Source organism: Schistocerca gregaria, chromosome 9 (assembly GCF_023897955.1).
Source record: "Schistocerca gregaria isolate iqSchGreg1 chromosome 9, iqSchGreg1.2, whole genome shotgun sequence".
NCBI lineage: Eukaryota > Metazoa > Arthropoda > Insecta > Orthoptera > Acrididae > Schistocerca > Schistocerca gregaria.
Window position 1 is genome coordinate 69772903 of NC_064928.1, and position 12130 is coordinate 69785032.

Below are 12130 nucleotides of genomic sequence, written 5' to 3' on the forward strand. Positions count from 1 at the left end.
TGAATTGAGTTCATGGTTCAGAGTAGTTTCAGGGGTAAGACAAGGCTGCAACCTGTCTCCACTGTTGTTCATATTATTTATGGATCATATGTTGAAAACAATAGACTGGCTCGGTGAGATTAAAATATGTGAACACAAAATAAGCAGTCTCGCATATGCGGATGACTTAGTTGTGATGGCAGATTCGATTGAAAGTTTGCAAAGTAATATTTCAGAGCTAGATCAGAAATGTGAGCACTATGGTATGAAGATTAGCATCTCCAAAACGAAAGTAATGTCAGTGGGAAAGAGATATAAAAGGATTGAGTGCCAAATAGGAGCAACAAAGTTAGAACAGGTGGACGGTTTCAAATACTTAGGATGCATATCCTCACAGGATGGCAACATAGTGAAAGAACTGGAAGCGAGGTGTAGCAAAGCTAATGCAGTGACCGCTCAGCTACGATCTACTCTCTTCTGCAAGAAGGAAGTCAGTACCGAGACTAAGTTATCTGTACACTGTTCAGTCTTTCGACCAACTTTGTTGTATGGGAGCGAAAGCTGGGTGGATTCAGGTTACCTTATCAACAAGGTTGAGGTTACGGATATGAAGGTAGCTAGGATGATTGCAGGTACTGGTAGATGGGAACAATGGCGGGAGGGTGTCCACAATGAGGAAATCAAAGAAAAACTGGGAATGAACTCTATAGATGTAGCAGTCAGGATGAACAGGCTTAGAGGTGGGGTCATGTTACAGGCATGGGAGAAGCAATGTTACCCAAGAGACTCATGGGTTCAGCAGTAGAGGGTAGGAGGAGTCGGGGTAGACCAAGGAGAAGGTACCTGGATTCGGTTAAGAATGATTTTGAAGTAATAGGTTTAACATCAGAAGAGGCACCAATGTTAGCACTGAATAGGGGATCATGGAGGAATTTTATAAGGGGGCTATGCTCCAGACTGAACGCTGAAAGGCATAATCAGTCCTAAAGTATGATGATGACTTCTTCGTTGAGTGTAGCAAATAACCGAGTCCCTAGTCAGGGAATCTGCAAAAGTCTAAATCCTTTAAGATCTGTCAGTCACGGTATAATTCAAAATCACTTTAAAAAACCTCGAGAACAACAACTTATAGTGATTGTCAAGGGCATCTAGTCTTATAACAAGTCATACAACTTCCTGCGATGACAAAGACAAATATTTCTGAAGATCACCATCATACACCCAAAAAGTGGGGAAATAATATAGTAGAAAAGAGTACGTTTCAGAGTAACAAGTGCAGTCTTGAAATAACACGAACAGTGGAACCTCTAATATGGCCTCCTATCTACAGTCAATTATGTAACTGTAACAGTGCAGGCGATTTAAATTAATCATATTTGCTCATTACGTTGGGAGAGGATCATTATATTGAATCACTTAAAAAGCTCGGTAATCCATAATGAATTCCAGACATAACGGAACTCCGTCTGTGCATACTCCAATGCACTTATTCCATAATGTACCGTTTATGGATTAAAAAAGTATTGAGCATGTCAAAAAGGCTTTCAGCTGTGGCTGTTTTCTGTATCGGCTCACAGAAAACAAATGCCTCTTGAATGTTAAATTCATCAACGAAACTAACATAAGCAATCAAATAAGCATCTTTATGAATGTCAGTTGCTTCGTCCTCTTAAAGTGGAAAATATTTGTTGCGCAATTTATCGATTAACTGGTCGAGTAAATCGTCAGAAATGTCTAAAATTCTTCTAAGCACTGTGTCATTAGAGACAGGAATACTTTTCAACTGTTGAGCAAATAATTCGCCAAACATTGTTGATACTATATCAATCGCTGGTGGTAACACTCGAGTTTTTGTAACCGTGTGTGGTTTCTTGCGTTTAGCAATTCTATGAGAAATTTGGTAAGAGGCTAAAAGGGCCTTAGACGTCACATTCGTCGTTCTAGCTAAATTCGTCGGGGTAGATAGTAAAACAGTTTTCTGACAAAAAATCTTTTGGTTTTCCCGTTAATTTAGGATTTTTGGTCTCAAGATGCCTCTTTAACTTTTTAGGTTTCCTGGCATCAAATCGTTAAAGAAACTACATACTGCCGACGTCCTTCACCATAGATCGTAGTTTTTGTGAAGCCTAGCAATAAATAGTTCTCGTCATACCTCCTCGTTTTCGCCTTTGGACTATCTCTTACTCCTACGCCAGTTGATGGACCGATGCTATCTTGATGTCTGTCACTAATCAGGGAGTGCTTCTTACTGCAGACAAGTCTACCTCGCAAAGTCTATAATTACAGTCGGCACTATACGGATGCGTTGAGATCCATGAGCTAAACTTTGCACTGGGCGGTATAGTTACGGAAACAGTAGTGGCGCAGGCGACAGAGGGTATTCCGCCGACTAAGAACGCTACTCCACCTAGGAACAAATCGTACTCGCCTCTCGCGCGTAGTAGGTTCAAATGGCTCTGAGCACTATGGGACTTAACTTTCTGAGGTCATCAGTCGCCTAGAACTTAGAACCCAACTAACCTAAGGACATCACTCACATCCATGCCCGAGGCAGGATTCGAACCTGCGACCGTAGCGGTCGCGCGGTTCCAGACTGTAGCGCCTAGAACCCAAGGGGCCACACCGGCCGGCTCGCGTGTAGGCTTTGTTCCTAGGTGGCGTTGAAGGAAGCCGCGCAGTTCGACCGATCATTTCAAACAATGCTGAAAATGTGACGGCAGCTTCATCAAGGTCGACCGCGTCTGACGTTAACACCGGCGTCGGGCGTAATTCAAACCGTATCAGCGGCATGTCGTTTGTTCTGCGAAAGTTAAACCTAAAGGCGGGCGCAGACGGGTGATTTTGTGTGTTTTCCACAGAGTCTGTGCAATCATATGTAAGGCTAAGCACGAACTGAGACGCGTGTGGGGCGACGCAGCGCAGCGCGTGTTTTTGTAACATGACAGGTTCAAACGGGACCGCACAAACTGCGACGCGACGCGACTGGGACGCGACACGCGCCTGCGCCAGGTCGCGCGGCGCTGTGGCTGAGGCACAGATTCTTGTGCCGCGTGCCTCGCTAGCACCGTGGGAAGTTTGAGGTGGGGAGCGGAAAAGTAGCCCGGCCATGTGCTCACATCGGGACGGGGCATATGAGCAGTGGTAGTATTGCCCATACGATAAATTTCGCCGTACTGTGTACTAAATTTCATTACTTTTGGGTAGTGTTTCGTTTTCCGCCATTTAAACGCTCCAGCTTACTTCGTTAGTACGTTATACTTTTCTGTTACTTATATCTGTATAGTTTTGTTTTTCTTCTGTCAAGAAAAATACATACTTCAGTAATTGATGAGGCACTGGCCGCTGGAATTGTACCATATGACTCTGCGATGTTTTGAGATCGCAAGAAGGGATAGGGAGTAGTGAACAAGGGGCAAGGAATATTATAAAATCGTGTGATTAAGAATCAAGGCAGGAAAGTAAAACAAGGTTATGTTCTCGCAGCCTAGTATGCTGGCGTATCTGTACGATCTGTTACAAAAATTTAGAAAGGGATAATCTTCACAGGCGTGATCCCTTTGTGCTCCTGGTAAAAATTGTCCAAGATCTGAAGTATAAAAGTTTCACTGTGATTAGTCTGATATGGATGTTATAATGTAATACGACACACTGTACTACATGCACGTGAACATCACATTTCCACTGCAAGCTAGAAACAGTTGAAAAGCAGTCACAAATAACAATGTTTTAATTGGTTCACCGTAATGACAAAAAGCATTTCAATTGTTACATGGACATTATGAGCATTAGTAAACTAATTATACAACAGGCTATACAAATGAAGAAAATGGTCGGTATTATTACGAAAGTAGGAATATCCTAAAAGAGTGTTATGATTAGATATATTCAATTTGTTGGAATGTACTGCTGACAAAGGCAGATCTACTTTCATGACAATGTTTTTCGAACACCAGCTCACAAGGCACACATGGCTAGCTTGTGCATTCCTGTCGCGCGCATTATCCTCCACTGCTGACAATACTCTGACTATTGTGTTGTGCGATCAATTGTTTATTTTTCTCAATAACAACTATTTTATTCGCGATCACATATTGTCAATTTGGGGAGCCGTAGGTGACCAACAAGTATCTGGCATGTGCCTGTCATTCCGTCTGAAGGAACGCTCGTCATTATTTTCATACTGCTCAGATCAAGAGATGGAATAAAATCCTTTGATAAGTTTCCATTCCAGTCGCTCATTGTTAAAAATACGATGGGTTACGGGGATTCCACCAAAATTCAAACAGAATTGGTACTCTATTTTTGTCTGAGTTGTTAACGTTTTGTTATTCGAAGAAGCATCACCTTGGCCATATATCTCGTCGTTACTGGTTTAATTATACTTCCTTTGTCACAGTGTAATTTGCCAAACTCATCTCACAGCAGCTATTGCGACAGAATTCCGAAACGGAGTGCCTCATTAAGCAAGCAATTGGCAATCACAGAGCTCAATAGCTTACGAAAAACCTCATAGTGTCGTTTGCAGAAGCATAAAAAAAGAAATTTCATGTTTATTTTCATACTAGCAAGCTCTTGTTTCGCTAGCTGTCGCTAACTCTTAAAAAATTAGCCTCTGGAGTGGCATAAATAAAAAGGGAACTATAAGTGCTGATATATCGCCATAGATAAGAAAGTTCCGTGTGTTTAAGAATTGGCAAAACACTCTCCTCGTTGTGTGCTATCATTCGCCAAATTTTTGTTTCGATGTCTCGAGCGGTTTAGGAGATATGAGAGATGTTGCGAGTATTTCATCCTTGTGAGCGTGAGATCGGAATTGAGAGCGCTAAATGGGATCCATTTTCTCGAGATCGGAGGCAGATAGAGACCTCCTCCCAAGTCTATACAAAAATTCAACATGTTAGCTACGTAATACACACCAAACGCAAAATCATAGCGACCCCTAATTTTCGTTGCAAACTTTTTGAGTTTTGCGTAGTGTCTCACTAAAATGTGTAAATCACAATAAGAATGGTCATTAGCGAGGTGATGGGCACTTAGTCACGAAGCTGACATGTAACGCTACAAGTAAGGCAAAAATCATACATTTTCAGTGAATAGTTTCTGTAGAATCGTTTGAGAAAGATAACAGGTTGCGCGCACTTCGGTTCTGTCAGGGCAGAGCGTCGCCAGTCAGCGCGTGCGAAGTACGGTGTACGCGTCGCAATATGCGCTGCACCCGGGCGACCCGAGCGCCACGTGCGTGTCGCGCTGTAGTGCCTGCGCCAGGTCGCGCGGCGTTGTGGCTGAGGCAGAGTTTCTCGCGCCGTGCGTTGCGGGTGCCTCGCTAGCACCGTGGGAAAGTTGAGGCGCGGAGCGAGAAAGAAGCCCGACCGTATGCTCACTGCGGCACGGCGCATATGAGCAGTGGTAATAGTGCCCATACGATACATATTGCCTTACTGTATACTAAATGTTATTGGCTTTGGGTAGTGTTTCGTATTTCGCCATTTAAACGCTCCAGCTATCTTCGTTAGTGCATTATATTTTTTCTGTTATTTATATTTGTATAGTTACTTTTTTGTTTTTGTTTTTCTTCTCTCAAGAAAAATGCATAGTTCAGTAACTGGTGAGCCATTGGCAGATGGAATTGTATCATATGCTTCCACGATGTTTTCAGATCGCTAGAAGGTACAGAGGGTAGTGAATAAGAAAGCAAGGAATGTTATAAAATCATGTGATTAAAAAGCAAGGTAGGAAAGTAAAACAGCGTTATCTTATCGCTTCCTAATATGCTGCCATATCCGTACTATCTGTTACAAAAATTCGGAAAGGGATAATCTCCACAGGTGTGATACCTTTGTGCTCCTGCTAAAAAGCGCCCAAGATATGAAATATAGAAGTCTCACTGTGATTACTCTGATATGTATGTAATAATGTAATACGACACACTGTACTATATGCATGTGAACGTCACATTTCCACTGCAAGCTAGAAACAGTCGAGAAACCTTCACGAATGACAATGTTTTACTTGGCTCGTCATGACGAGAAAAACATCTCAGTGGTAGCATACACAGTATCAGTATTAATAAGCTAATTGTGTATCAGGATACACAAATGAATATGTGGTCGGTATTATTCCGAAAGTATGAGTATCTTTGAAAAAGTGTGGCGATTTGATATATTTAATTTATTGAAAAGTATTGCAGACAACGACAGACAACATTTATGACAATGTGTTTCGAACGACGTGAACTCTTCCACAAGGCACCACCTAGCTAGATTCTGCATTCTTGTCGCGTGCATTATTCACAGCTACTGACAGTACACAGGCTATTCTGCTGTGAGTGGGCGTTGTGCAGTGGATGAATAGTTTACTTCTCACAATGGCAGAAGAAAAATTAATAGAGTCATTGAGGGAACACGGGGAGCTGTATGACACAGAGGAAAAATTAATAGAGGCATTGAGGGAACACAGGGACTGTATGACACAAAACACGCAGACTACATGAAGGTCAAACTCAAGAACCGGTTTTGGACTGATATAGCAAAGGATTTGAGTTCGATAGACGGTAAGTACTGCAATATTTATTTCGCAGTTTTTTAGTTAATACATATCACTAACGTGCATTTCGCTTGAGCACATATCCTGTGGAGCACAATAATGCTACAATAATTGGAAGTTGTTATACTGTCAGTAATTACCAAGTAAAACTGACTGATGTGCTGCTGTGCAAGTGTTGAAATATTCAATGAAATTTTTCCTCCCTTTGAAGGCAGCTGATGAAGCCCTCCTCCTGTTCCCTTGCTCACGAAGTAACGAAGTTGATGGCAACCGCTCGATGTCATTTAAATCATGTGCAATTAGTACTGAAGATCGTAAATAGTTGTGCAGAACGCAGGCTGCTTTCACAACATCTTTCACTGTGCCGACTTTGGTTTCAAATGGTTTCCTGAACACACCGAAAGCACATTCCACAGTTTGTCGTGCTCGAGAAAGTCTGGCATTGGAGACCTGATGTTCGTAATTGTCGGTTACCTGTCTCCTTGGATATGGTATAATAATATTTTCTGACAATGAGAAAGGTTCATGTAGGACAAACACATACGGCATTGGATTAGCAATTGCAGGTATTACTTCAGGAGTGGAAAATAATAATGTGTTTTTCATTTTCTTGGCCAACGCTCTGCTAGCAATTACATGTCCATCGCTGAATCGTCCCATTGCGCTAACATCAACGGTGAAAAATTTGTAATCTGCGTCAACTGTCGCCATCAAAACAATGGAGCATGTATGTTTATAATTAAAGTACAATGCTCCGCTTTTGCGAGTTTTTTTTAATAAGAACATGTTTTCCATCGACTGCACCAACGCAGTGTGGGAATTGCCATCTGTGTTCAAACCGTGAAGCGACTGATTTCCATGTCTGTGTTGTAGGTTGCATCTCTTTCCAGACAGCGACAGCTACTTCTTTTACAATATTAGATACAGTTCGATCTCCCAAGAGATAGTTATACGCAATACTTTTGTAGCTGTTACCGGAGGCTAAATATCTGAAACAAAACGAAATTATATTGTTAATTTGGAACGATAAAAGTACATTGCAAATATGTCTTTATCCATACACTCTAAGTTAATATTGCTTATTTTTCGTTTATCTGTCTATATGGAACAACAGTAATTCTTGATGAGTTATACGTTGCTAATTATTGCAGGGGAAGAGACGAAAACTTTGTGGCTTAAGCTGAGAGGCAGCGACGACAGCTGAAATATATGAAAAGCGGAGCTGCTGCAGAGAACATCAAGCCACGGGGATATCAAAACCAAGTGCTATTTCTTGAACCCTTTGTGTCAGCTGGTCCACGTGGTAGTAATATAAGTGATGGCAGCGACCACAGCTCACAAGTTATAACTAAAACATTAGCGAGAAAGGAATTAGAAGATAACAACTCACTCGACAATTAGGAGAATGAGCAAAGTCAAGATATTAATAACGACGACAGCAATGAAGTATCTAGTAGGAGCTTAGGAACAGAGTGCATAACACATCACACCGCTACTTCAACTCCAGTTATTCAAAGAAAGCAATCAAGAAAAAGAAAACAGGAAGACGTTCTAATTCTGCTAAAACAGTCTATGCAACAGCGTGAGGACAGAGCACGACAAAGGGCAGAAGAAAGAAGAGCATTGGAGTCAGACTATATCAAAGATGACCCTCTTTACAGTTTTTTCGTATCTTTGTATCTGACAAAAAACATGCCTCAAAGTTACGAGCACAGAATCAGAGGTCAACTTTTCCAGGCTGTGTCACTTGTGGAAGAAGAAACAATGAACGTAAGGAGCCAGACACCTTCGATATCATCTTCTTAAAATAATTCAGCGTCAAACAATACAGAACCTTTTTCTCATCCTTCATCGCCATACATACGTCAGATTCTGACCAACAGACAGCATCTCACTATACAGAACGGCAAGAGATGGAAGATTTGAAAGTCGACACAACAGAATCCGGTGTGTCTCATCTCACTGACTTTGTTCACCGTTTTCAAGAAATCTGAAGGGGCCATCATAATTATACTCGCTTAAGATTTTAATTTTTTTATGTCAGCATTTTGTGTATTGTTCGTTTACTTTTCTGAGTAGTTTTCGTTAAACCTATTCAGATTTTCATTAATTGTAAATTAACATTCTTTGTTTATGAACATGTATTATTGAAATAAATCACTAACAAGACAAATTTGGTCAAAAATTTAAAAAGAAAACCACTCCAGCTAGCAGAATCGTTTTTTCTTTTCTTTTTTTGTCAAGATGAGATTAGCGTGAGACCTAGCTTCTATTGAATTAAGTTGCGTGAAAACTGTACAGGGTGTTGCAATTCGTTGACGAAATAGTTATTTCCTGGTGCCCACGACGAATCGGCTTTGGCAGAATTGCAAAGAAAACAAAAGGATTTTTAATACTTCAATATTTAAGAACCACTTACTAGGTTTACATTTCTGTTATTCTGATGCGTAGATATATTCTGTAGCTCAAAAAGAGCTACTAAATATTGCATTTCAACCGTCAAAGATAAACGTATGCTTTCGACGACTTTTATTTAGACTGTTTGAGTTCTACAATCTGGTACTATGTACCTCGATGTAGATCATATTATGTGGCTGGTTACAAAACAGCTGAGCGTATTTTCATTAAGTATAGCTACGAACACTCCCCAGTACATCAGCTTTCAAACACACACACACACGCATATGTGTCAAACTTATATAACACCCATCGGTTCTGTGTCGGGGGGCTGAAAATAAAATACCTAGGCCTAGCCACAAGGGTGCAAAATATTATAATTCCTCACACAAAAAAAATTAATGTGAGCGTCGATCACTTACCTCAAAAACACTGCCAGTTTTTATTCAGTAGCAATCGGCTGCTGTGCATTACATCTATTTGAGTCAAAGGCGTGCTTTACTATCCCATGTACTTCATAAAACTGCTTTCTGGTCATTCTGAAGTACTTCGTGAAATCAGGTCACACATCTTGGTCGTAGTTTGAAATTGTCCACATGTTTTCCTATAATACAAAATATATTTATTTGTGGATTTGAATTTTTTTATTTATTAATGAATAAAGCAACTCTTCCTCTTCAGCGTTAGTATACCAAACTGATTCGGAACTCAAGTCTAACAGTAACATCTCTCTTGCTCGCGGATAACACATCGTCAGTTTGGCAAGTAATAGGCCAGTATCCGGCGTCTCGCTTGCGCGCGCACAGGCGACAATGTAGTGCCGCCTCAATTGTTTGCAGTAAAATGGCTGTTGTGAGGGGTGAAGGTATCGATAGTGAATTGCTCATAAATGAAGTAGAAAGAGGCCTGCATTGTTCAATAAAACTTTAAAAGATTATTCTGACACTACTTTGAAAAGCAAAATTTGGGAAGAAGTGTGTGTAAACGAGTGGAGTACAATCTGGGAACAACTCTCTAAAATAAAAAAATAAAAAAGGGAAGAGAGAGAGAGAGAGAGAGAGAGAGAGAGAGAGAACAAGCAGGTATGTTTTTATTTTACAAAGTTACTTTTATTGACATATTTTTAACATCGTTATTATATTACACTTCTTAATAATGTTTTGTGGATAGAACAAGTAAGTTTTTCAGTGTTGTTGAATCGTAGTGAAGTCAGAGTCCATCGTACTGCCACGGAACAGATCCTCCAGGGAACGTAAAATACGTTGCAAAATACTTGCGTATATTGACAGCAGGTATAGTTCCAGCCTGGTGTTCAATATCTATACTCTGCAGTGGACATTCATAAGCCATATCTGTAAAGATGATACCATCTCTTCTGCGCACAAAATTGTGGAGCACAACATGCTTTCATTATTGTATCGCAGAAATCGATGGTAACATCAAGAGGTCTATTGATAATACGCCAGTTGTTCGCCAGTATGCCAAATGTGCGTTCAACTATACGACGAGTAGCAGTATGCCTAAGGTTGAAAATTTTCTATAATGGGGTTAGCGTTTTTTTAGCAAATGGGCGCAAGATTTGCCTCGATAAACCAAAAGCTTAATCAGCAGCCAGACAAAAAGGCATTGGTTTGTCTTCTGGATCGTTAAGCACAATGTTCGGTCGTTCGGTATGTTCAGAAGGTTACGATGCAGCTTTCAGCCCATATTCGAAGTATTAAAAACTGAGGAATCAGTTGCTGATCCATTTGCACCAACGTCTCAGAAGACAAATTGATATTCAACAACCCCGAAAGAATTTTTTATAATTAAAAAATTCTCAGCCAGAACTTTGAAGTATTATTCAAATATTTTTTCCGTCTGTAGCACCTATGATGTAGGGTAAATGGGAATTTTTTAGAACTGCAACCACTCTTCTTCACATTTCTCTGGCATAACCATAGCTTGCAAAGCATTTCATATTTCAGTGCATGTTGCTTTCACTAGTTTGCGAATTGTGCTAGCACCAATCAAGTAGTTGTATGAAAGATCGTTGAAAGTTGATCCAGTTGCTAGATACCAGAAAAAAAAGTTATAATAATGTATGAAGTTTCATAAGTGATTTAAAGTAATTGAATTATAGTAGTTTTCATTTTTATGTGATGAAAATAAATTAAAATCTACAACAGTGTCAAGCGTTTCGACTTATTGTCTTTGCTTCTTAGGAACGCTGATACAACGAAGATCGAAAAAGCTAAGGACATGCTTTGCGTGAGCAAAAATCGGTAAAGTTAGGACAACCAGCCGGAAAGCACCGAAAGTAGAAGTTTTACGATGAATTTTTATTTCTTCTACCAGCCGTAGATGCACGCGAAACAAGTGGAAATGTTGAAATAGTAGTAAGCGATGAGTAACCTGAAGAAACAGAACGTTCAAAGGCCACCCACTGTTCGTTCTCCACATACCTCCTATAATCCGAATAAGAAAAAGAAGAGTTATGAAGAAACTTTACTAGACACATAAGAAACTGCTTCATCAATGGATGACCCTGCAACACATTCTGCATTGTCTCTTGAACCTACGCTGAAAGCAATACCCACACGCCGCACGTGGTCTCGGGCGCCTTGTCACGGTTCGCGCGGATTGAGGGTCGAGTCCTCCCTCCCTCGGGCATGGGTGCGTGATTGTGTTGTCCTTAGCGTAAGTTAGATTAAATAGTGTGTAAGCTTAGGGACCGATGACCTCCTATAAAAACTTACGACAGATTTCCAGAAAAAAAACCCACACACCGAATGATCGGTGCACAAAATGATATTCTTAAGGTAATAAGACGTTTCCAGAACACGTGTCTACCAAATGACTAACGTGATAGTTTCAGTGGTGGCGTTCTTTATTCTAGCTTCTCCACCCCTGCGCGAGTGTTTACTGCAACATCTGTGTCTGACAATCAACCTACTGCTGGAAACAGCTCGTACACCGTCCTTACTTCTCCTCAATGTAAACTCATACCTCACTAATTTTTCTGTTTCTTCAGATGAATCAGAAACTATATAAGATGTCTCTACACGCAACCGTGTTTAAACTTTATACCTGCACTCATTTTCTGCCGTTTCAATCAGTTGCTTTGGACATATTTTATACAAAATGTAACGATTACTGTTATTAACTGGTTTTCTCGAATAATGAATAATATCAAACCAAATACAAAATGTGTAATTTAATGCAACCAACC

At 40.4% G+C, this 12130-nt stretch overlaps 1 protein-coding gene across 8 annotated transcripts in view; it reads left to right on the forward strand.

Moving 5' to 3' along the window:
* The window catches only part of LOC126291570 (zinc finger protein 583-like), a 233366-nt gene that overhangs the window by 100366 nt on the left and 120870 nt on the right, over positions 1 to 12130 (forward strand). For 2 of the 8 annotated variants that reach the window (XM_049985100.1, XM_049985101.1), the window contains one exon: positions 7674 to 8695. The exons of the other annotated variants lie outside the window; for them this stretch is intronic. In XM_049985100.1, coding sequence (XP_049841057.1) covers positions 7674 to 7706 — 33 coding nt within the window. In that variant the 3' untranslated portion in view covers positions 7707 to 8695. Of the gene's footprint in view, positions 1 to 7673; positions 8696 to 12130 lie in introns of those variants that run through there. 8 annotated transcript variants of the gene reach the window in all.